The sequence below is a fragment of the Uloborus diversus genome, chromosome 5, assembly GCF_026930045.1.
Source record: "Uloborus diversus isolate 005 chromosome 5, Udiv.v.3.1, whole genome shotgun sequence".
NCBI classification, from domain to species: Eukaryota; Metazoa; Arthropoda; class Arachnida; order Araneae; family Uloboridae; genus Uloborus; species Uloborus diversus.
In genome coordinates, this window is record NC_072735.1 from 161,576,130 (window position 1) to 161,600,977 (window position 24,848).

At 34.1% G+C, this 24,848-nt stretch overlaps 1 protein-coding gene across 1 annotated transcript in view; it reads left to right on the plus strand.

The window, feature by feature from the left end:
• Window positions 1–20,373, plus strand: part of LOC129223232 (cuticlin-1-like) — a 43,046-nt gene extending 22,673 nt beyond the window's left edge. Inside the window, exons 3-7 of the mRNA XM_054857797.1 lie at window positions 1,551–1,699; window positions 4,033–4,114; window positions 6,270–6,432; window positions 12,521–12,698; window positions 20,051–20,373. Coding sequence (XP_054713772.1) covers window positions 1,551–1,699; window positions 4,033–4,114; window positions 6,270–6,432; window positions 12,521–12,698; window positions 20,051–20,289 — 811 coding nt within the window. The 3' untranslated portion in view covers window positions 20,290–20,373. The remainder of the gene's footprint in view (window positions 1–1,550; window positions 1,700–4,032; window positions 4,115–6,269; window positions 6,433–12,520; window positions 12,699–20,050) is intronic.
• The last annotated feature ends 4,475 nt before the right edge of the window (window positions 20,374–24,848 follow it).

Below are 24,848 nucleotides of genomic sequence, written 5' to 3' on the forward strand. Positions count from 1 at the left end.
TCCAGGCAAATGTGACAGGGATTTAAAGAAGACATTGGTATAACCCAATATTTCTGAAGTTGTGGTTTGTAAGCTATGCTGATTTTTAAGTTGATGAATTTGTATCTCGTCTCACATAGTGTGTAACACTTTAAGATTTTTTATTCAGTTTTATGCCAATAAATGCAAACACTATTAAAGTATCAAAGAGTTAGTTAAAAAAAGAGAAGTTGCATATTAATGATAATTCCCTGTGTAATTTTGGGCGGAACGAATCCACTTACATATGGTGTAACACGGAGTAAAAATCTTGAAACAAAACATACGAGTAGTTTATTTCAGTTACTAATGTTGCAGAAATTACACGTATTTTTATAATTTTCAGCAATTGATGAGTTTTAACTTATCTCTGTCATTATTATTATTTATTTATTTTTACGAATAAAAGTAATTACAGATACTGCGTATAAAAACATTACGGTATTGTCATTCAAAAATAATTGAATTTTTATTTCTTTCAACTGTGGCACTTTGACAAATCTTGCTATTCGCCATACCTGTCCTAAACTGTTCTCGCTTTCTATCTTTTTTATCTTTACCTGTCCGTTTTTACATTTTCTCAAAAAATATTAGAAAAAATATTTTTTATTTGTTCGAAATTTTGATCTTAATCCTTTTCATTTAGATAACCATTTTTTAAAACATCCAAATTTCTTTTTTATTTTTTAACCTATCTTTTGCCCTGTTTAAGCTGTTAACAATTAATTGCTGAAATATGTATTGGTGCTCTTGAGCCCTAAAACCCAATATAACCAACACAGCTATTGCCTCAAAAAGTTGTTTAAAGTGAAAAAAACAAGTGAAAGTTTTAAAGTAAATATAAATTAGCGTCTGAATAGGATGTTAAGCTCTATTCTCGAAAAGTATTTACTGGAATCAAATCTTTAAGCGTCTGCCATTTTCCTTACCACAGCTTAAGACATCAAGACTATTTTGTTCTATCTCTTCTAATGCAAATGCCCGTCCAGCAAGCCTCTTTTAAAAAGCTGCGGATAAAGAACGCGAAACAAAAATACTTCGAGGAAATGAATCAAGTGGTACAAAAGTGTTGGATTAGTGTCAAAATAAACGAGCACAGTTGGGGAAAGAAAATATTGCTTCACCCTTTATTCTGGGATTTTGTGAGAATTATGTGATCTTTTATGGTTGCAGGCGGTTTAAAATGGTTGAAAGCGAATTAGAAACAAAATAAATTTCAAAATTATCTTCTGCAATATTCTGTACCAAGCAGGATGTGTTGAGAGTATCTACAAATCTTAGCATTAAATCTGGAGGGTTTTTTTAATTTTATTTTATTTAAGGACTGTTTAGGAATGGATTGTAACCATAATTTAAATTTCAGCAAATTATTATTAATGTCAGATTACAAATGTGCTTATTTAGTAATTAATTCATTGAATATTCTACAAATTAATTATTATTAAGAAATCTCTCCCTACGAAATTTATTTTCTTGACACGTAAAAGATATGTTTTATGTATTTGTTAATTTGTTTCTCTATTTTTTTTTAGTATGATGGGTACTACTCCTATTCTAGCAACCGCTCCAATGCCTGCCTGCTCCATGAAAATATACTATGGGAACCCAGAAGAAAGACAGGTAGCGGAAAGTGTCAAAATAGGAGATCGTTTGAGTTTAGTCATCAGTATCGATTATCAAGGTTTGCTTATTATATTTTTTAATATGTATCGCTTGATATTCTTGTATTTTACGCATGTGTGGTGAAGACATTAGATTAAATGATGCTCGTTGTACAGAAATGTAACTGCAAACAACTTTCTATATTACTTTTTTAACCCTTTCAGGGGCGGTGGTTGCGCTGTGAAACCACTAATTTATGAATTTTTTTCTAACTTTTTTCCGAATTTTTTGAATCAAAATTGCTTGAGTCCTCTTCTTTTAAGTTTAATGAACAACATTAGATAGCAGAATAACAAAAAAAAAAAAAAAATTCGTAGGCTCAATTTCTTGTTCAAATCATCAAATTTTTATTTTTCATTTACCCCAAAAATTGGAATTTTTTTCAGATTTTAAAATTTTTAATTAGCGCTGAAAGAGTGAATCATTTTTCTTCTTTTTTCCTGAGGTAGTCAATCATATTGTTCGAAAATATTAAAATTCATTTTTACATGCATAAACATGTTTTTGTCCTTCCTCAGGTGGGGGGTGTGAATAAATGGGGACACCACCCCCAGTGAAAAAAAATTCTGAAAAAATTTTTTTTTACTGAAAAATCTACATCTAGATGATCAAATGAACCCATTTGTGGTGTTTTTTCTTAAGATTTCTCAAAAATTAATGACGCGCCCCTGAAAGGGTTAATAGCTAGTACAGAATGCTAGAGTTCTCATTTGACTAATTTTAAAGGAATGTAGCTCTTACGCAAATAGGGTGAAATTTAAAGTTATCACTGTCCTCCTTCATGTGAACACAAAATTCCCTGTAGAGCCAAACGTTTTATTTTTTCATTTTATTTATTTATTTATTTATTATTATTATTATTATAGTTGGCTGTCTGTTTAACGACTTTCAAGGGACCACAAAAAATCGTCCTTAAGCGTCCTTATATAGAATGCTTTTAAAACTATAGTGGACCATCTGGGACCGTGAAAAGTCGTCCTTAAATAGAGAAAGTCGTTAAATAGAGCGTCGTTAAGCTGAGATCCATCTGTATTTATTTATTTATTTATTTATTTGAGCAATTCAAAATTAAACAAAACAAAATACTAACTTTGAAGAAAAGTAACTCTTTGCCAATTTAATTAAAAAGAAAGCCGAGAGTGGAAGCTGAAAGTTCCCCCTTTGATTATAACGAAAGTTTTTCGACCAACCTTTCACTCTCAATTCTTTTTCTCTTTTTATGGCCTTTTCTTCTACTTCTGTTAGCGCACTGGTTCACGAGAGATCCAAAATTATTTTCATCTCTCGTTTCGCGTTAAATTGAAAGGTTCTCCTTTATGTAACTCAATTTCCCCGAAGAACCTAACTTTTTTTTTAGATAAATTCAAAATTAAACAAAATAAAAAAGAAGCAGGATGAAATGATGTGGAGCAGATTTTCTGAAAAGAAAAAAAAAGTTTTACTCGAATCAAATTAGTCTTTTGAAAATAGTTTGGAGGGAATCATTAAACGGGCGTTCATAACGACAGACGAACATATTTTCTAACAATTGGCAGCCTTGCTTTTAAGTCTTTCATTATTAAATACTTCACTTAATTATTATGTTTATTTTAAATTTCTGACACGTTTTTGCCTTTAGAGAGAATTTTTATGAGATACTGGGCCTCTTTTTGTGCTCTTATTTATTCATTTATCTTTTGCAAAATAATGATAATTATAATGAGCAAAACTATAGTAGGGGCAAACCTATCCTGACAGTGTCATACTGTTGTGGTTAAGAATTTGCGTAACCTTCACAGTGCTGTGAGGTTATGTTTTCCCCAGCGGTAACCTGGAATGAATTTAATATGTTAGGTATTTAAAATACACGAAACGTTTAATGGAAAAAGTACAATGCATTGTAAACACTCGTTGCATTATACAGTAAAACTTGTCTACAACGATATGGTTAGGACCTAAAAAAATATTGTTATAGTCAAGTTTTCGTTATAGACAGTTTGATCATTTATGCTGACATTTTACTGGGACCAAGGAACATACCGTTATAGACAGATTTATTGTTATAGACAGTATTGTTATACACAGGTTTCACTGTACATCAATTAACACTTTTCGTTATGTAACTATGAATTTTTGCCGAACAATACGAAAGATATCTTTATCGTAAACTTGACCTGTCCCCAACAGCATAAAAGATGCTGAACTTAATGTCCTGCGAGTCTTTCAGTGATGTGCTTGTGTGTTTCCCCTGTAAATTAGAAGCATTAAAGAAGGTATTAACAAATCAATTGCATAAATGATGTAACAACTGTAATGAAATGTATTCAGCAATTTTCTCATTTTCTTAGCAACTTTCTTTTCTCTTTCCGACAGATGTCTACGGTATCAAGGTGACGAACTGCATCGTACGAGACGGTCTCAATTGGGGTGAACAACCGCTCATCAATAACGAAGGGTAATCACTCTTTATTACGTTCTGTGTCATTAAAATAAATACAATGGGCTCTTAAGACCTCGTGGGAAGATGTTAACAGCCTTCAAGTGATTTGCCAAAATATTACCGCAAAATTAAATCCTTCATCAACATATGAATGGCCCTGCATACGAGCAATTCAAATGTGAGATTTTGATTGAAGATTTCTAAATCAAATGCCTTCACCGACCGGTATTTCTTGAACACTTAATGTATTAAGAGCAGGTGTCGGGGGAATTTTTTTTTTTATCTTGGCGTTACTTATGAAGTTGAAAACGTTTTGAATACTTGACTCTGATTTTTTATTTTAAAATTTTGTATACCGCACCTCGGTTGGAAAAGTGACACAACTCAAAGAAACAGCATTGGAGAAAATCAAGGTTTTTACTCAAGAGTAGTTTTTAGTGATTTCGTTTTAAATCCTCATGTATATGATAGTGAATTCACCGATCGAGTAAAGATCTGTCGTTGTCAACAATGAAATTCGCGCCATAGCATGATAATTAGAAAACAGTTTTCGGCAATGTTTGACATGCAGGGAAGAGCTTTATTTTGACAAGACTGAACTGGATCCGGTAACTTAACTGTTTTACTGGTACGATAGTCATTTTAGTCGTATGAAGAAAACGAAAGGGGTTTCGGTGGCCGCGTGGTTTAACCAACTGCTTTGTCAGCAGGAAGGCGCATGTTCGATTCCCGCCTGTAGCCCTGGGTGTACTCTTTGTGATGTAAATTCTTTCATGTGTTGCTTACATGTATTCTGTAAAGAATAAAAAAAGTATATATTATGCGTAATGGAGGCAGACACTTCGATTGTAGTCCTCATCAAAATAAACCAGTGCGATAAGCACCAAAAAGAAAGAAAGAAACGAAAAAGTGGTTAACAATGAACACTATCTACTGGAGTTTGGGGTTCATCCACTGGAGTTAGGGTTACAATTTCAACTATCAAGCTATCACTAAACAGGCAATGGCTTCGCTCAAATGTAGAAGCAATTTTCACCCGTCATACCTTGACGGGCGATTTTCTAGCATTACAATAAGCTCAAAACCTTTACGGTGTATTTTACTCGTTATTTTTTGTTGTTTAAATTAATAATGCATACTTCAGAAGTTCGAAAAAATTTTCTGATAAATTATAAAATATTGAAGACGTGTCACTACTAATCACATCCTTTTTACGCCACCACGTACCTGTTATGTAAGCCAACTTGCGGGCGAGTTTTGTAACAGGAAAAAGCATTAAATTTAGATTTTAAATCAATAGTTAGTACGTTTTCCCCAAATTTTGAGTTTTGTCACTTTGTTTGCCGGTGTATGATACATATACACTGGTTGACAATTGCTAAGGACAGATAGCAATAGCAGCGTTAGCAACCACAAAATGGAAGGCAAGGAAATATGGAAATTAGCATAAGTTCCGGACACTGTAAGGCGTTTTGTGAGTATGCAAATTTTGTACTCACGACATTGCTGGTCACGTGATAGCGTTGAAAAGCGATATAAAGGATTGGGCGCGTGATGACCATTGTTGCAAAAAGCAAAATTTGGTGGGAAACAATCAATTGACGAACTTGCATTCTTCGGTATGTCTTCCCGACATCCCTCAGATGATTTTATGGGTGGCCGTGTGGTTGGCAACATCGAAGAAGGGCGAAAAATTTAGATGTTTCCAGGGAGTTCGACGTCAGCCACAGGGTTGTTTCTAGAGTTTGGAAATCATTTCAAACAAATGGAATGTGTAGCAAATGTCACGAGGAAGGTCATGTGATTAACTGATTCAGTGTGAGACACTGAAATTACTTTCTGTGGGAGAAACGTTCATTTATGCGTGTCAAAATTCACTTATCTAATAAAGCAATTGCCTTCCCTTTCTAAACCTTTTCCATAACTCAAGAAGATTTTTATTTTTTATCTGTTTATGTATTTGTTTATTAAATTTTGTAAAGTGGATCAAGTGATTCTGGGAAACAGTAAGATGATCAACTTTAAATATAGATTCAAGTGTTCAAATTTACTTTTAAAAATGTGGAACGTGAAATGTTTTCAATGCTGAAACAAAAGTTTAATGTTGTAGGCTGCATCAAATGCCTTTTTCTTTACTTTAAATACTGATACATCAAAATTCTATTTTCAGGTGTCCCGTAGATGAAGAGATCATGGGCCCCTTCGAGTACACCCTGAACAACACTGAAGCCATCGTTGCCTTCCAAGCACACAAGTTCCCTTACACCGCCTCCGTTTATTACCAGTGCAATGTCAAGTTGTGCTTAAAACACGGAGGAGATTGTGGGGATGTGGTAAGTTATTCTATCGATAATTCTCTCCCTGGACCATAGATGTGGAATAGCTAGATGCAGGGGGGGGGGGACTGGCCCGTCGGTTCAGAGGCCAGTGGGCCAATGCGCCTTAAAGCCTAAACACCTTTTTTACTAACTTTTTTGAAAAAAAAAATTATTTATTTGTTTTTCTTTTAATTTTTTGATGCAACTATCTTATTTTTTAATCTTTTTTTTCCTTATTGCAGTTTTTCTTTTTTTCTTTTTTCTTTTTTTTTTTGCGTTCTTTGGAGGCCAAGGTTGGCGCCCTTTTGCGGGATCCAGTTCGCCCCTGGCTAGATGCACACTCCATTAGTCCGTGCCCCCGCACTGCGTAAAAAATTTGAGGGACACAAATTACCAAATCGAAGTGAAAAAATGTATTGCAACCACACTCAAAAAAAAAAAAAAAAAAAAAAAATCCTGAAAATGTACGGTAAAAGTTACTGGCTTCTATACTGCCAGTAACTTTTACCGTGAACTCCTATTTTACTGTAAAATTTTACGGTAGAATAAACTACAGTTGAAAAACGCAGCATGCGAGCAGCAGGTTCGAGCTGGGAACCTTCGTATAGGTAAAGCCGCTTTGCTGACCACCATCCCATTTGGGACACATCGAATGAGGGGAAGTACGGTGTTTTGTGCTCCGCACTTTAAGTCACGTGGTGTATCAATTGGCGCTGCAATCTTTTATTTTTCCGGTACAATTTACCATAAATTTTTCTGTACTGCAAACAATTCATTTTACTGTAATATTTACCATAAAAGTTTCCTTAATTTTCAACAGTAAAATTTTTTGAAGAAACAGAAGCCTAGAAATTTCTCTGGCAAAAAATTCTAAAAATCATAACAATTCAATAACAATAATGACCAAACATATTTTCACAGCTCTTCTCCCGTTATGGAAACGGTCCAGGGGGGGAGCAATGCCTTCTTTATTGTAAGAATATAACAAAAAGTTTCATGAAGCAATTAAGGAAACACCTTTTTTTGAAAAATCAACAATCAAAGCTGCTTTTGGTATCTACAAAAGTTGTTCCTATGTCTCTAAAACATTGCCTTAACGCAGGAGGGAATAACGGAAAAGTGTTCTCTACTGGGGCTGCGGAGTCGGAAGAAAAATGTCGCGACTCCAGCTTCTTTATTTTTTATTTATCACACACCCCCTTATGGAAAGGGGGAAAGCCCCTAACAGAGATTGAAATATTAATTCCCTTTTATGAAATTTTCGCGTTATATTTTATTGTAAACCTAAGACGCATACAACGCTTTAAATTCAATTTGAATATCAATTTATCCAGTAGTTGCGATTTCTAAAGTGAGATTACTTTAAAATCCCATTTTTAAAAAAAATTGAAAAGGATTAATTTGCTCCCCTTTACTGTTTAACAAATAGATGCTGATCAAATACTGTGCTTTCAATTTTTGAAAGCTGTAACTTGAGAGAAAGAAAAAAAACGTTTTGCTAAGTCAAAAAACTTTTCTTGATAGAGGACCCCCCTCCCCCCGGCGGAGTGACACACATCTGGTGGGTAACACCTGAACTTAATTTCAGAGTTTATGAAAATTGAAACACTTTAATTCTGAAAAATTTCCCCAACAATAAATTTTAAATTTTATCTTAAGCATTTCAACGAAAATATTGCACTATATTGCAGGGAGAGGTCGCGTCCGTACATGTACGTCTGGAACAAATTTTGCGCAGAATGCGGAGATATACAGCTTTGTACAAATAGCTTTTACTATACCGAATTTCTTGGCTCAATTTGTAATTTTAATTTTATTGACAGCTCTAGAATTAACCTTAATGTGAAGATTTTAGTATTAACTACAGTTGTTGAGTGCTGTAACCAATAAACACTACTGATTTTATTTTGTACTTCTTAGTGATAATCAAACTTTCTTAGATAAAGTCTTCAGATCAGAAAAGAACATTTATATTTCATCGGATCTTTTGGATTTGCGCTTTCATGCTAACACTTATTTCAGTTTACCAAGTACCCTCAGAAGTTTCCCGACTTGCTCAAGCGATACATACATTCCTTTTAATATTTTATAACTGAGAGCGAGGTAAAAAATTCATTATTATTTTTATTTGAAAGTGATTACTTAGAAAATGTTAGGCAACAAAACTGTTTGCTGACAGTTGCTATCAGTTAAATAAAGTTACAAAATGAGCAAATTAGGAGACGGCGTAGGTACCTCTTACAGAGAGCTCGATAAACAATCAGGCCTGCAGGTTGCCACAATGATTTCTTATATGCCTTTATATATGTAATCAAATTAATTGTTATTCAGTTTTTTTTTTAAATGCAAAGAGAGTCAACGAAAATTAGAGGGAAAAAAAACCCCGGAGTCAGAGTCGGCATGTTTTCGAACGACTCCGATTCCTTTATCCCAAAATCAGTCCGACTCCGACTCTTCGACCCTGACTCCGACTCCACAGCCCTGCTCTCTACAGCTAAAGAGCGCTAAATCCCACCCAATAGACTCGCAATCTGCACATTTATGAAAGTAAAGGGTGCAAGTTCCTGTGTAATATTATTACACAGACTTGAAAACCATTTTAAAAGAGGAACCATCATCCTCAGAGTCGTTGCCATGAGTAAGGGGGACGCCACACTTTTTCAGAAAACTGGCCTCCCAATCACTTTTTAACGGAAGAAAAAAAATATTCAGTATGTTTTAGGAGCCCACGGAAAAGCTTCAGTTTAAAAAATATTCACAAAGATAAAAAAAACAGGATCGCTTCCAAGAAACTACTGACATATTTCTGTTTTTTGCTTTTCTTTTTTTTCTGTTTCGTTTATCTGATTTTTTTTTAATTAAAACATTATTATAAAAATATTACACCTAAATGAAGAAACAGCTATGAGTCTCGAAATAAATTCCAAACATAGGAAATGTTCAAATGAAGAGAAAGAGAGAGAGTGTAAAATTTAAACTATTGTAGTGAAAAGTCACTTCAATAGTTTTAAAATCATTATAGGTAACGAGCTGATGTGCGCATCACATGACTTCCTTTTACAATCAATTTAATTTTATTTCCCTATTATTGCAATTTTAAAGTGATTCTCTCTCTAACTCTCTAAATATCACCAACAATGGCCACATTAAAACCAGATTTTTGAAAAAAATCCGTCAAATGTGTCACCAAGTTGGCGACAAAACTTGGCGACCAAAAGACTGGCGATATATCACCAAGTGTCCGCCAAATTATAACACCACTTGAGTTTGCATCGAAACTTACAATGAATTCTCCCCAAAAAGGTGCAAAAGACCCCTTTAGAAACACTTGAATGCAACCAAAAAAAAGAGGTGCACAACTTGATCCCACTAGGAGTCTACGTACCAAATTTCAGCTTTCTAGGACATACTGTTCTTGAGTTATGCGATATACATACACACATACGCACATACATACGTACATACAGACGTCACGAGAAAATTCGTTGTAATTAGCTCGGGAAAAGTCAAAATGGATGTTTCGGGCGTCTATACGTTCTTAGGTACATATGTACGTGCGGTCGGGTCGAAAAAAACTCAACATTCATTTGGGGGTGAGCAAAATGGAAATTAAGACCGATTTTTGAGTGAAAATTTTTTCGCGAATACAACACTTCCTTTTTTGTAAAAGGAAGTAAAAAACGAAATTTAAAGCGAGAATTCTTCGGGAGATCCAAAAGGCACGGTATTTAAAACAAAGCGAAGTCGATGAAATGACAATAGGTATTGAAAAAAAAACTCAGTTCAAAACGTTGAAATTTCTTACTGAGACAGCAGACGTTTGAATTCAAACATCTAGAAATGTAAGGATTAAAATTAAAAACGCTTGTATTGAAAACTGGGCAAGTATTTTCCACTATCCTTTAATATAAATAAATAATAATAAGCGATAGAAAGGTAGTCAAAGGGGAATGAGGGAGGCGTTCCGTTAATATGTTTCTCCTACGTCGCTAAAGTAAGCATAAAAATGCGAATTTTAAATTTAGTTTTAGAGAAACTTCAAGGAGTTTCCCTGCCCTTCTCCTTGCATAATTAAAAATTGCCTAAAGTTGAGCTTTTGAACGTCAATTTCGGACAATATGTCATACGTAGTTTCTGACTAATAAATGAACCAAAGCCTGTGTGTGTGAATTCTCAGATTTGCTTTCAATTAATAGGCTACATTTGTATCATATTTAAAAATTCGTTAAATACTTTCTTTTGTTGTATGCTTATGTCTTTTTGTTAAACGAGCTGATGTGTGCATCACATGACTTCCTTTTACACCGATTTAATGATAGTAGTGCCTTGGAGTAAGTAAGGAAACACTTTAAATATTTTCATTCCTAATTCGTCACGAACCGATGCAAAAAACATTTTATAGAGGTTTAACTTTCCCAATATCGACACACACACACACAGTTCCAACTCTCCCAATTCTCTAAATATCGCTAATAGTGCCAAATTGAAACCAAATTAAAAAAAAAATTCTTTCGCCACATTTGTCGCCAACTTGGCGATAGATCGACAAAACTTGACAACTGAGTTCAAAATGAGAAATTCCCGTTTAAAGTTTTGACCCTCATGTATTTGATTCAAATGCAATTTTTTCAAACTTTTTTAAAAAATATTTCCGCTGACAAATGACCACAAAACATTGCATTTAGGTATGTAACAACCACCTGGTGATTATTACTCAATTTTGATTAAAAGTGCAGATACGACTTTTGTGCTTAGCACTGCAGAGTAGCGAATAGGTTATTTACTTTTTGCTCTGAATGCATGCTTTTTTTTTTTTTTTAAAGTGGCTACCATTTATGGACTCTCTCTATTTGAACACTCTCTAATGTGAACACCCTGATATTCTGAACACATTTTGAGGCCCCAGGGAGCACATATGTATTAATTCCGTCTCCCTAGGTATAAGAAAAACCCCATTATCTGAAGACTTTTGGTCGATCTCATGAGTATTCAGAATAGAGAGAGTCTACTGTTTTCAAAATGAGATCGTTTCCGAAGTTTTTTTTTTTTTTTTTCTGAAAGAGCATGCTTAAAAACGTAGGATTTAACCTTTTTTAAAAATAATTTGACAAAGTTTAATATTTTTTAACAATTATTTTAATTTTGTGCGATAATTGAAATTTATTTTTTGCGCTTTTGCACATGACACATCACTTGTGATTGTTTCATCACAAGTGATGAAACGTCATTCACTGATGCCATTAGCGTACAGCGCAAATTATCATAACCTGGAACCAAAGTTGACAGCAACGCGTAAACATTTAGCGCGGCAATGATTAGCTTGCCTAAATACATAACATGTGACGTTATAAAGACCACGCCTTATTTCCAAAATTGGACATTTTAAAAAAAATGAAATAAAAAAATAACAGTTGAGAAAATAAAAAAAAAAATTTCTGGCTCCATGTTTTTTTTTTTTTTTGAGCAATCACGATTGCTTATTGCTTTTATTTGACTGTTTTGATGTGCTATCATTTTATTTTCCCGCCAGCACCCTCTGCAGCATCACCGTCGACCGGCTACTCACGATGCTGCTCCTCTAGCGAAAATCGTCTCCAGGTTGCGTCCATATCCTACACTTACACGCATACGGACACGCACGTACACACACACAAACACATACACACACAAACACATACACACACATACGCCTACACACACATACACAAACACACACACACACACCTACACACACAAACACATACACACACATACGCCTACACACACATACACAAACACACACCTACACACACCCACACACTCATGCCTGCAAACAGACACAAACACATATGCCTACACACAGACACAAACACACACGCCTACATACACACACACACACACTCGTGATTGCGAAAAACATAATTTGAATTCCAGATGTCAAAATTCAAGTTAATTTTTATTTATTCATTTATTTATTTTTTTGCTTATTCTATCAATTTAAATGACTAAAAGTAGTACTTCTGACTGAAGGAAACAACCCCATTTCTAGTCTGGAGCGTTACGCCCTTCCCCTTAACACGGTTACCTGTGTCCCCCTTCCTTACAATTTATTTCTCTCTTACAGCCGCCTATATGCGACATTACTGGCCACAATCTGCAGAGACGACGTCGAAGTGTGAACGATCTCGAAGAGGAAGGCAGTTTACGGGCTCTGTTGGAAGAAGACGTCTTCATCAAGGACCGCAGCATCGAAGTGTACTCCGGTCTTTACGTTAGCGAAGAAGAAGAACAACAAACTAATGGTAAACAACCAAATTTCAAATAGGGCCGTGGTAGCCTGATCGGTAGGGCATTGGACTCGGGGCCGGAGGGGCTCGGGTTCGATCCCCGCTGGTCGAAGACCCATCGTCGTCATTAAAGGGGACTGGGCGACGTTAAATATGCTCGTGGTCTCAATGTCCTCCAAGTGAAACGATACCTCTGGGGGTGCTAGTACCAGGTAGCTATTAGCTCTTATACTAGTTCTAAATTCTCATTAACTGTTCGATCCGGTGATGGTGCTGCCATCTATCGGTATATAAAATAATGGAGGCAAGGCACTAGTATGCAGACCTCGACATAATTACAGTTGTAGTCAGTTGTGACTCTTAAATAGAAATAGAAAATTTCAAATCAATACCTTGCTTTAACAACAGAACAGGGAACAATGAGTCTCGTAGGCGGCTCGTATCAGTGGCAAAGGGGGGGGGGATCGCCCCCTCACTATCAAAAGTAAAGGGGCCTTGCCCTCCTCACTTTTCAAAGTTAATGATTGACTGAAAAAATGATTTTTTTTTTTTTTGGAGGTGAATGGTGTCGTTTCCAAAATTTTAAAAGTATTTTTTTCTGAAAGAGCATGCTTAAAAACATAGGATCTGACAATTTTTTTAAATAATTTGACTAAGTTTAATATTTTTAAAAATTTCTTAAATCGGTGCGCTTTTATTGTTTACGTTTCTGTCGTGTGACATCACAAATGATGAAATGCCATTCTGTGTTGCCATTCACAGAGAAAAATATTTAATTCGCATCTTTACTCACGTGTATTGCCAATGATATGGTTGATAGCAAGCGTAGAGCGAAATATTTAATTCGCTACTTGATTATCATAACGTGGAAACGCGAAAGAAAGATGCGCCAAATTGCATCGTTTGTGACGTCATAAAGACCACGCTTTTTTTTCAAAATCGGACATTTTAAAAAATTAATTAAAAAATAACTGTTGGGAAAATGAAAGTATTTTCTGGGTCCATGTTATCTTTTTTACTCATTCGATCAATTTCAGTGACTAAAAGCAGTACTTTTGACTGAAGGAAACAACTCCATTGGTTTATTTCACGAAAATAAGAACAATAAATCCAAATATATTGAAACCTCTTCAAGCGGCCACCCCTCTTAACGGCCCGTTTTTTGCTGCACGGAGTTTTTAGCCCGTAGACTTAATGTTAAACCTCTAGCAACGGTCAATCAACTCTGCCGAACGGCCGCTCGGTATAGCTGCGTCAATCCCATTTTTCAGGAAAGTCTATTCACTTCCCATTTCTAATCGGCAGCCTTTCAGTTCTAACAAGAGATGAGAATTTTAAATTTTTTGTGAATAGGTATTGTTATTTTTGTTTTCCTCTAAAACTTTTACTTTAATGAAATTTAAAATATATATATATATAAAAAGACGAGTTATGTTTTCCACCAATTTACTAAAGTCAACAATAACCGATTATGACCATATTACCAATTGTGACATTCTATACTGATCACGACTTTGTTACTGCACCAGTATATTTTTAATCATTCTTACCTCAAATCAAGATTGTTCTTGAAAAATGTATCGTTTCTAAAACGTTAAATAACTTTTAATCATTTTGTAATTAATTATCCTTACTATTTATGTTTTTGAAGCAACACCATTTTCTCTTCAAAATTGTACTTAAAAAAAAAATCATTTATATGTTTTTCCTCAAATTGCAACCAACCTTAATTATGTACACAAAATGTTGATTTTGGTGATGTTACTGTATTTTGTGTAGTCAAAATTTAAATGAAGTCAGCTGTTGTTCAGGGTTTCTTTGTGGGACGGCGATGGAATGTCACTCCACATCTCCCACCATAACCGAGAAGGTCTTGTTACCATTCGGGGGAGAAGTGGAGAAGTTGTCTTCAGCATGGCCTGATTAACGCACGGTCCGGCGGGTCCGCGGACCTGGGCACCACAAATTTAGGGGCACTAAAATAGCCTAAATTAACTTCCTTCCTTCCTTTTTTTTCTGTTAAAGTGAACGTTCCTTTTCAGCTTTGAAAAGAATTAAAAATCGTTTGAGAAGTTGCGTTTCTCAGGATAATTTACAGGCGTTTTTCTTATTGACCATTGAAAATTCTGTGACATCAAAATTAGATTTCGATAATGTGATCGACACATTTGCCTCTGTTAAAGCTAGAAAGAAGCCTCTTTAAAGCTTAATGTCAGAATTAGTTGTTGTTTTTTGCTATTTTTGCAGTTTTAAATTGTTTTTTAATTCATTTTCACCTTAAGGTAAGGCAATTTTAACTATGATTAGTATGGTGACTATCAAGTGTTTGGTATTCAAACCCCAGGTTTCTGTAGTAATGTGTAGGTTTCTAGTGTATTAGGTTTCTAGTATAAAGCATTGACTTTGAAATTGTGCTGATTTTCTCATGGGGAGGGGGCACCAAGTTTTACTCAGGACCTGGGCACCACTTTGTCTTCATCTGGCCCTGGTCTTCAGTTGTCTAACAAGAGATGTCTTACTGGCTGTTAATGTGTTCCGATAATTTTGGAGTATAAGTGTCACTCACGCTTATTTTATTAGTTGGTCTGTGAGTGTGTGCGTGTGATCTGGATTGCAAACAACACTGCTTAAGATCATTTTTATGAAACTCGAACAACGTAAACGTCAAGCTTTGAAAATTACAGTGTCGACTGAAAGAAACGTCTCCCGATTAACGATTCCGCAAAAATAAGCGTTTTTCAATCAGATCCAATATTAATTTGATAACAGTTGTTGGAGAAGAATTAAAACTTGAGTCTCAAATTGTATCCTTACTGCAAAAAATGTAAACAATAAATAAAACAAGTACTATTTCTCCTTTTGAAAAATCTCAAACTTTATTTTATGCGTTAGACTTGCTTAGATTATTTATTATAGAAATTATATTGCAACTGTAACGAAAACCCTTTAAAGCGGCCACCCCCTCTGAACGGCCGAAATTTTTCGCAACGGAGGGGCGGTCGCTTAGAGAGGTTTCACTGTACTTTAGATATGTACACATGTTATTTAGACTTTACACATGTTATTTCATAAGACTGGAACTTAAATTAGAAGGAGAAAGTCTACGGTGGCCATCCGTCCCGATTTTTGATGTCATTTTCCATATTTTTAGAATTAATTCACCCAGTAATGTTAAAAGTCAAAAATATAGTCCAATTCCCCCCCCCCCAAGAAACAGCTTCAAGGCACACCCAGCCCCTCTCACGTCTTTTGAACCCCCACTTTTTTGGTGTACCAGCTGTCGACGACGAGTCTAGCTGACTTTAACAGCACACTTCATATACCTTTTAAAATATATACCAGGGGTTCCCAAACTGAGTATCGCGGCCCCCTGGGGTGCCGTCGGAAGAGGCAAGGGGTGCCACGAAATGTCCATGTTATCAATATATACGTAATGTGGGCCTAACTGATAATAAAACGTTATCAACAAACAGTTTTTAATCACCAGGCAAAAGTGCAGCAAAAGGTATAACGGAAGAGTGATTAAAAAAAACTACCTGATCATATTTTGCTTAAGTTTTGCTTTTGCATGACTCACTCAGACTTGCCAACCTAGACAAATGAAAAATCCTGCAATTTGCATGATAAAGCCTGCAATTTTATTTATCAACGTACCGACATATCAAGATCGCAATAATATCTTACTTTCAGAACAGAAAAGTTTTAATCATAATATGCTAAGATTAAAATGATGGCATTGTGTTATAAACGAATTTTTTTACACAGAAAATATGGATTTTATACACAGAAATAAAACAATTTGAAGTTTAATTATTCTTTTATTAATAGAACTAGTAATTAACTGTTGAGGTATAATAGCAAAATGAATACTATTAATCTAAAGCATTTCTAAACAATTAATAAGCATATACTTGTCAAGATATTACATTTGATAAGAAAATTTTGCTTTAAAAAAAATATTTTATGATTTTAAAGAATTAAAAGTGCAAGATTTTGCCTTTTTTAAAAATAAATCATCAAACTTTTTTTCGAAGCAAGGAGCTTTCATTTTGGACTTGACTGTCAGCAAGCTTTCTAAATTTTCATTTGATAACTGAGAACGAAACTGAGTGTGGGTTTTGGTTACCATGCTAAAAATTCTCTCGCATTCTGCATTACTGTGTGGTAAAGTAAGCAGAGAGAGCATAAATTTACATAGCAGATCATATTTTTTTTCAGTATAATTACTCAGTTTCGCCCACTTCACATCCATTCTTTTTTCAGTTACAATATCCTCAGGCAAAGCTTCTACTTGGAGAGAGCAAAACTGAACTTGCAGTTCATCTAGTAATGCATCAGAACTTTGATATTTTAGAAGCTTTGTCAATACTGGAAATTTTTGGCAGAAGAACTGTACACTAGAAAATGAAGATGTCTCTAACTTATTCAAGTTCAATACTTGAGCATTAATTAATACTTCATCATTAAATGGGAACTTACGATACATATAATCACAGACAGTAGTGAAATAAATCCTAACTGACTTAAAAAACTCTTTTTTTTTACTTGGTTTTAAGGATTCCACCACTTTTGAACATGTTTGTCCAATCACAAGATCTGAATCTAACCTCTGATTTTCCACACTATGATATTTTACATCTAACAATGAAGTACTGGTTTTAATTGCTGAAGGAACAATAAATCTGGATAAAACATTCCTAAAAGTTGTAATTAAAATTTCATGAAGAATATGTATTTGTGGAGATCCTGACTGCAACTTGACATTGGGTTCTTCAAAAAGTGGTATAGTATGAGTTAAAAATAAGCAATAGGCTTTACTTAAATCAGAAGTTAGAAACAAAGATTCTTTCTTCTCTCGAAAGAATATTTTTGGACAGTTTATGATCACCAACATCAGGATCTAATTTCTGTCTTTTAACAGCGCTAGATTGAAAATTAGCTCTAGATGATGTTGACTCTACTACTTGCATGTTAAAACGGCTGCTTGTTTCAGAGGCCTTTACTTTTGGAATTTTGTAATCTTTTAAAGTATTATTTGAATTAGGCTTGCTTTTCAGTTCTTCTTTGAAAAAAGATACCAACGGATCCCACTGCTCCGTTGGTATCCACAATCATTTTAGAGAACGCCCTAATGAAAGCCGTTAATTTTATCCGTACCACAATCATTTTAGAGAACGCCCTAATGAAAGCCATCTAGTTGATACATGTTTTATTATTTTTCTTGTCTCTGTATCATGCAATGCCTGAAATTGCTTTAATTTTTGTTTTCCTTTGGAACTTTTATCTAAATAGTAATATATGTCAATAACATATTCCTCGACATTTACAGGGAGCATAGCTGCACCTTTTTCAGCTGCGAGATTTAAAAGATGGCAAGGGCAGCCAATAACACATAAATTGGAAATGCTTTTACTCATAATGCCAGCAGCACCAATTTTTTTTCCTATCATCACAGGGGCATTATCAGCCCCGAAAGCTAGGCAATTGTCCAGATCAATTTGGTTTTCATTCAATGCGCTTAATAAAAGATGAGATATGTTTACCCCAGTTCCATCTGATTCTAAAACAGGTGAACACAGCAAAGAAGACTCAATTTGCAATGAAGATTCATTATAATATGTGACACAAATTGGATATAATTTACAATCAGTTTTGTTACTACCATCAGTAGCAATTGAAAAAGGACTTTTCTTCAGTATTTCCACAATACTTTCTTTTTCAAACTTTGCCATCTCTTTAATGACTGCAGTAGTTTTGGTCCTTGCGCACCCATATTTTTTTGCGATATCGCTATCGGGGAACATCTTTCGGAACAACGCTCCAACGTGATCACTAGCATGAATTGCGACATTATGCTCCACAATAAACGTAGTAAAAAGAGCTTCCGCACGGATAACATTCAAGTCTTGATTAGACTTAAGGGCATCAAGTTTTTTATTATTTTTTAAGCTAGCCGAGTTCCGTGTATGTTTCTCTGTGCTTATATGTTTTTCTATGTCAGCTTTACCTCGATGCAAAATGGAGAAGTCACAGGCACAGGTGGAGCAAAACGCAAAGTGTTCGCCTTTTCTTGACGATTTGATTGACGGAAATTGTTCAGTGTAGCTTTTGCTGAATGCCGTCCGATATTTTTTTGACATCGTTTCGCACTTTACAATTTATATTACTAAACACGCAACACAACATACATTTACAATTTACATTACACAATTCGCACTCGCACCGGCCGACACAAACAACAAACAAGTTCTGACCACGTGAGCTAGCAGGAAAACCGTCAAAGTTAAAGTTATTTTAGTTCACCTGTTTCTTCCAATGAGACACGCTACGTGATCAACGACGTACTCCGTAGAAACAAGCGAGTCCCATGTCGTAGCCTACGAAAATTCTGTCCGTTAACCTCTGTGCTGCATTGCATTTTCGTAGGCTACACCTGCGTTTCGGCAGTTTGGCAAAACGCCAAAAAACTGTTTGAGAGCTTTGCGGGCGGTTTTTTTTTTTCTCTTTTCAATCAAAATGAATATTTTTTTGAAGAAATGTATTAATTTTTGGTGCTGTTAAGTTTTTGAACAAAAATCCGGAGATATCAGCGCTAAATCCGGATGTGTCGAAAATAACGTAAAGTACGGAGACTCAGGCCTAAATCCGGAGGGTTGGCAAGTCTGCTCACTGTAGGTTAATACATAATATAAAAAAATAGTTATTGTTTTTGTAGCCTAATTTATGTAGTTCACGAATTTACAGAGATAAATGTCGCAGAGTACCGTTATTTTTTTCCTTTATTTGATAATATAAAAAAGTAAATTGTTTATCGTTAAGGTCGTGATTAGCCTTATTAACACTTCAGTGTCCTAATAATATGACACCAGATTATCGGGAGGAGGATATGATCGTATGCTGCATATATATATGCACGAATTGTACGCATAAGAGACAAAGAAGAAAAAAACCCCCAGAAAATAACGAATTATGAGTTTCCCCGAATATGACGATTGATATTTCTCTTTTCCATGGAAGTAATTATGGCATTTTTAGTAATGTTCTTGTGAGGTTATTAAATGAGGCAGTGAGAAGCAAGGGGATGTAAGTGGCAAAATGAAAAATTTGGAGATAACCAGTACAAATAGTACGGGAACCTCTCCTCCGTTTTGGGGCAAGCGATAGTACTAGTAGACCTAGTAGATGCTGCTGTACAGCATAATTTAGAAAAAAAAAATCAATGAAAGCCTACCTAGGACGTTATCTTTAAACGCGTTTTTACTCAAAATTTGAAAATGTCCACTTACATCCCTTTGCTTCTCACTACTTCATATGTCTGTGTGAGTGTGTATAAATGTTAATCAACATGAATTTTAATAACATTTCAGATGATCCTGAAGAATCTGACCATTCAAAAAGCTCACCACTAACGGATAGTGACCTGATATGCATCTCTACTGAAAAATTCATTGCTGGGCTCGGCATTGCATGCTGCATTGTGACATTAGCAGTTGCATCCTTAGTGTACATCGTCATCCGCAAACGTCGAAGGAGGAAGAGCGCATCGTCTGCTTCTTCCATTTATTCTGGAACCGCCAACCCCTACAATATATACGCCAGAGACTGATCGTCCTGAATATAGTTGGAAAAGTTTTCGATAATATACAAAACTATACTTGAAAGTCTTCCTAATTCAATTTATTCTATTGGTTTTCAAAGCAAATTTGTCTAATTAAGGAATTTTCGACATCGTCCTGTAAAAGTTTTTTTTTTTTTTTCTTTTTTAAACTTTCTAAACATGTTTGCCATACATCCCGTGAGACAACGATTCTCAACCGCTGTTAAGCCGAACCGATCCACAGGATAATTTTACCGATCCTCAGATATTTTTACTTGACCTCGTTAAAATAGTTTCCTTCTTTCAAAAATAATAATAATGATATTTAAACGACGCTTTTACATTAACTTTGGGATTACGTTTCACAATTTTCTGTAATTTTTTTCAATGGTTGATTCTTAATTCTATAACAGGTACAGTAACTTACCAAATTTAAATATTTGTGTAAGTCATTTCTAATAATTATGTAATATTTAATTTTACAATAGTTCTTTAATACACAGAAAAAGGGTTAGAAAATAAAAAAAACGTCATCGGTTCGCGAAATTTCTTCATGTATTTTTCAGGGTTCGCCGATACATATCAGTCGATACATATCATGATAGATATCATAATATATGTCCTATATTTATTTTGAAAATATCATGATATTTTTGATATTTAAACTACGGTATTTTCAATATAAAGATTATATTAATCATGATAACATTGTACATTTATTATTAAAAAACACCACAAAATTATTTACTATATTTTTATAATGTATTAATACATCATTAAGATAACAAAATAATATAATATTCCTTTTTATTTTATGTTCATAAAATAAAAAATAATGTAACAATTTTAAATTCATGTTAAAAGTGCTTAATTAAACATTAAACGTTGGTCAGAAAAAAAGAGAAAAAAAGAAAATGACTGATGACTGTTCACCGACTAATGCATATCTTTTAATTCTGAATCATGTAACTGTGTAAAAGTAGCTAACAGAAGAAAAATGAGCAAAATAGCTAATGCTAAATTATGAAATATTTGATGAAAATAATGAAAGGAACTGTAATATAAGTCTACATATTGTAGTAATAACATTAGAAAATATAGAGTGCTTGAGGATGCATTTACTATTTTGAAGACTTTAGTTTGTGCTGATTAAAACTGTCGGATATATATCAAAATATTCGATGTGTATTAAAATATCGGATATTTTAGATATTTTCGAAAATATTATGATATTTTCGATCCCTGGTATTTTTACCGGTCGGCGCGGCGGGTAAAGAGGTTGAGAAAAACTGCCGTGAGATATTCTTACAGAAAATTAGAGCCATTGCTCCAGACAAGTAGAAATAATACATTTTTTTCCTTCTCCAAATTTTCATCTCAAAAGCATTAAATTATACTAATGAAATACTTGATCGATCAAAGGCGAGATTGCAATTCGTTCCTATTTATATAAATATAAGTTTTTGCCTTCATATAACTTTACAGTGGCTTTAATATGAAACTTATTTTACTGCTTTAAAAATAAATATCTTTCTATTTTTTAAAAATACAAAGTGAAATGTGCAATATGTGATAATATCTAGTTGTAAAATAGTTTTAAAAGAAGGAATGGAACGCGTGGTCTTGAGTATGTGTATGTGTTCACTTTGGTTTGAAAATTTTAGGAAAGCGTTTATATTTAAAACAGTTTTTTTTTTTTTTTTTTTTTTTGTAATTGGTGTGCCATGCTGAGAAATCGGGGAAATAATTCCCCTTTTTGCTTCTTAAGAATCATGTCACACATTCAAAGTAATGTTGAATTTCGACTTTGCAATAATCCTGATAGTGAAATCATTTTGTGCCTCAATAAATTATTTGCAGTATTATCACATCCATATCATATAGCTTTTTTTCGTTTTATTCCGAAAACTGTCTTTTAAGACATAGTTTTAGAACAAAATCATTAATTGTTTCCGCAATAAATTATGTGCAGTATTATTGTATCTATATCATATTGATTTCTCATGTGCAATATTATTGTGTCTATATCATATTGGTTTCTCTAGATTTTATAGAAAATTATGAATATAGAATAAAATTTTTTAATACTCCATGAGTTTAAAGTAATAAGTCTACCAATTTAAAAAGTGCAAAACGTTCTCTTTTCATTGAAATTAAGATAGAACTTGATCTTAAATAAAATATTATGTCCTCTAACTGCCATTTTATCAAAAATGTGATCTTTGAAGTGCAATTAAATAAAACTTTGCGTCTATGACTGCTATCCTACAGTGCCTATAATGCTGGAATTTTCAATCTGAATTAAAGAGCAACTGAACTAACTTTTTAATTTAGATGGAAAAATTCTTCTATTTTAAAGAGGAATGTATTTTCTTTTTCTTGAATCTTTTGTCCTTCTTTTTTTTTTTTTACCCCGCCAACCATCGTCACGAAGTTTCGAACAATATGTTTGGAATATAATGTTGGCGACTTCAATAACATATTTATTTCTTACACAGAAATATTTCATAGTTTTTCATAACTGAAATCCAAATTTGGAAACGATGTGCCAATTTTCGCCAGCCGACCCGTGATACATTCCGTTTCTGTCTTGAGCGAAGTTGTTGTGCTAGATTAGCGCTTTAAGGGCCCTACTCCAGAAAAAAACTGTAACATTCCGCTTCGTATTGACATCATAACTCCTCCTTCGAACCGTCACCGTTTGCGGAGTCGGACGGTTTGAGACAGGGTTGCCAATATTGGCTAATATTAGCCATTTTAACTATTTTTTTATCACACTTGACTAGAAAAGTTCGAAAGTATTAGCCAAAACGATCTACATTTTGCTAAATACTTACTATACATATGCTACTAAGAAATGCAAAATGTATTGATGGGAAGCTTTAAAAAGAACAGTGAAGCAGTGATTTAAACAACAAATTTAGAAAAATATTAAAACATTTAAATACAAAATTAACATTTCACAATACCTTTTCCGCTCTCCAGTACGCTGATTTTGCTGTAAAAAATGTGATCTCACACTTTTTGTTATCCCCTTCCACCCCCTTGTCACAAACTATCAGAATTTTATGAACCTCCCCTCTCTCCTCAAAGCATGACAGCGTTTGTGGATGACCCCAAAGTTGAAATTGGGAATTAACTGAAAACTCGCTAGACAGTGCATAGATCAAATTTCAATAAAGTGCTTGGAAACTAAATGTAAACTTAAAATTTTAAAAACTGGAATATGTACAACAACTTACACGACTTCATTAAAGCCTTAGAAGAAAAAAAAAGATCTGATTAGGATTAAGGAGGAAGTTTCAACAGTTCTTGAAATGACAGAAATTTATCTTCTTAGATCGCTCAAGATGGAAAATCCCTTGGCGATGGCTGGTGATACACACTGCAGTTTATCTGATAGCAGGAAAATAATGCTGGTGTAAATTCTGTTTTATTTATTTATTTATTTTTTATTATTATTTTTTTTTTTTTAATTTTACCCTAGGAAAAAAATTAAAAATTTGAGAACATTTCTGAATTAAATTGCCAATTAACATGCATCTTCGCATGTAAGTAATCGCAACAAGAAGCTAAACTCACTCCTTAATTATGATTGTCAGTCGTTTGGAGACGACTTGTGATAACGTTATATGGATGTGGCTGTAGAAATGAGGAAGCACCAGCTCCTTTTTAGCAGCTACTGCATGCGTATGTGTGTTGGATTTGAAATACAATCATCGTTTACAAACTGGAAGTAGACCTTCCAGTAACTGTAGTTCAACACACCTTTTTTTTCACTATTTATTAGTTTTAATATGTGTATCCTATTTATTTGTGTTTATGAAATTATGTGTCTTGAACGTTTACTGTGTTATGGCATCAGTAAACACCAGCCCGAATCAATGGCAGCTATGAACCATGAAGAGGGTTGAATGGAGTGTATAGACATGAATAAATGCTAATTTCGTAACTTTTCTGTAGTCTAAAAGCACCGTGCGTCAAAGAATTTTTTATTGTAAAATTTGGGTGTCAAAAGTAATTCTTATAGTCACTGAAATTGATAGAATATGCAAAAAAAATAATTATAATAATAATAACATTATCCAGAAAATACTTTCGTTTTTTCAACATTTAATATTTTAAACTGTCAAATTTCTAAAACAAAATGTTTCATTGTGTGACGTGGTTGTCTTTTCTGGCAGGATATCGCCTTTTTGGGATTTTTTCACTGCGAGCAATTATTAGCGGAACGAGGATTGCTTGTTAAATAAAATATTCACTTGGCAAAGTTTGGTAATGTCCTGAAACATTATGCTGGTAACCCTAGTGATTTGTTCACTTGTGACGTCAGAAAGCAACGGAAAACAGAAAGAAAATAAAAGCAACCACTCAACGTCTTTTAAGATTATTTTCTTAGAGAGAAATAAGTCAAATTTAAAATTTAAAAAAAAAAGGAATTCACCCCATGTTTTCAACCATGCTCTTTGTATTTTTGAGAAATGGTATACAACTCAATTGGCGTCTCGAAAAACTATTGGAATGATGCTACCATAAAAGAAAATCTCAATTTACAATTTTAATGCTAT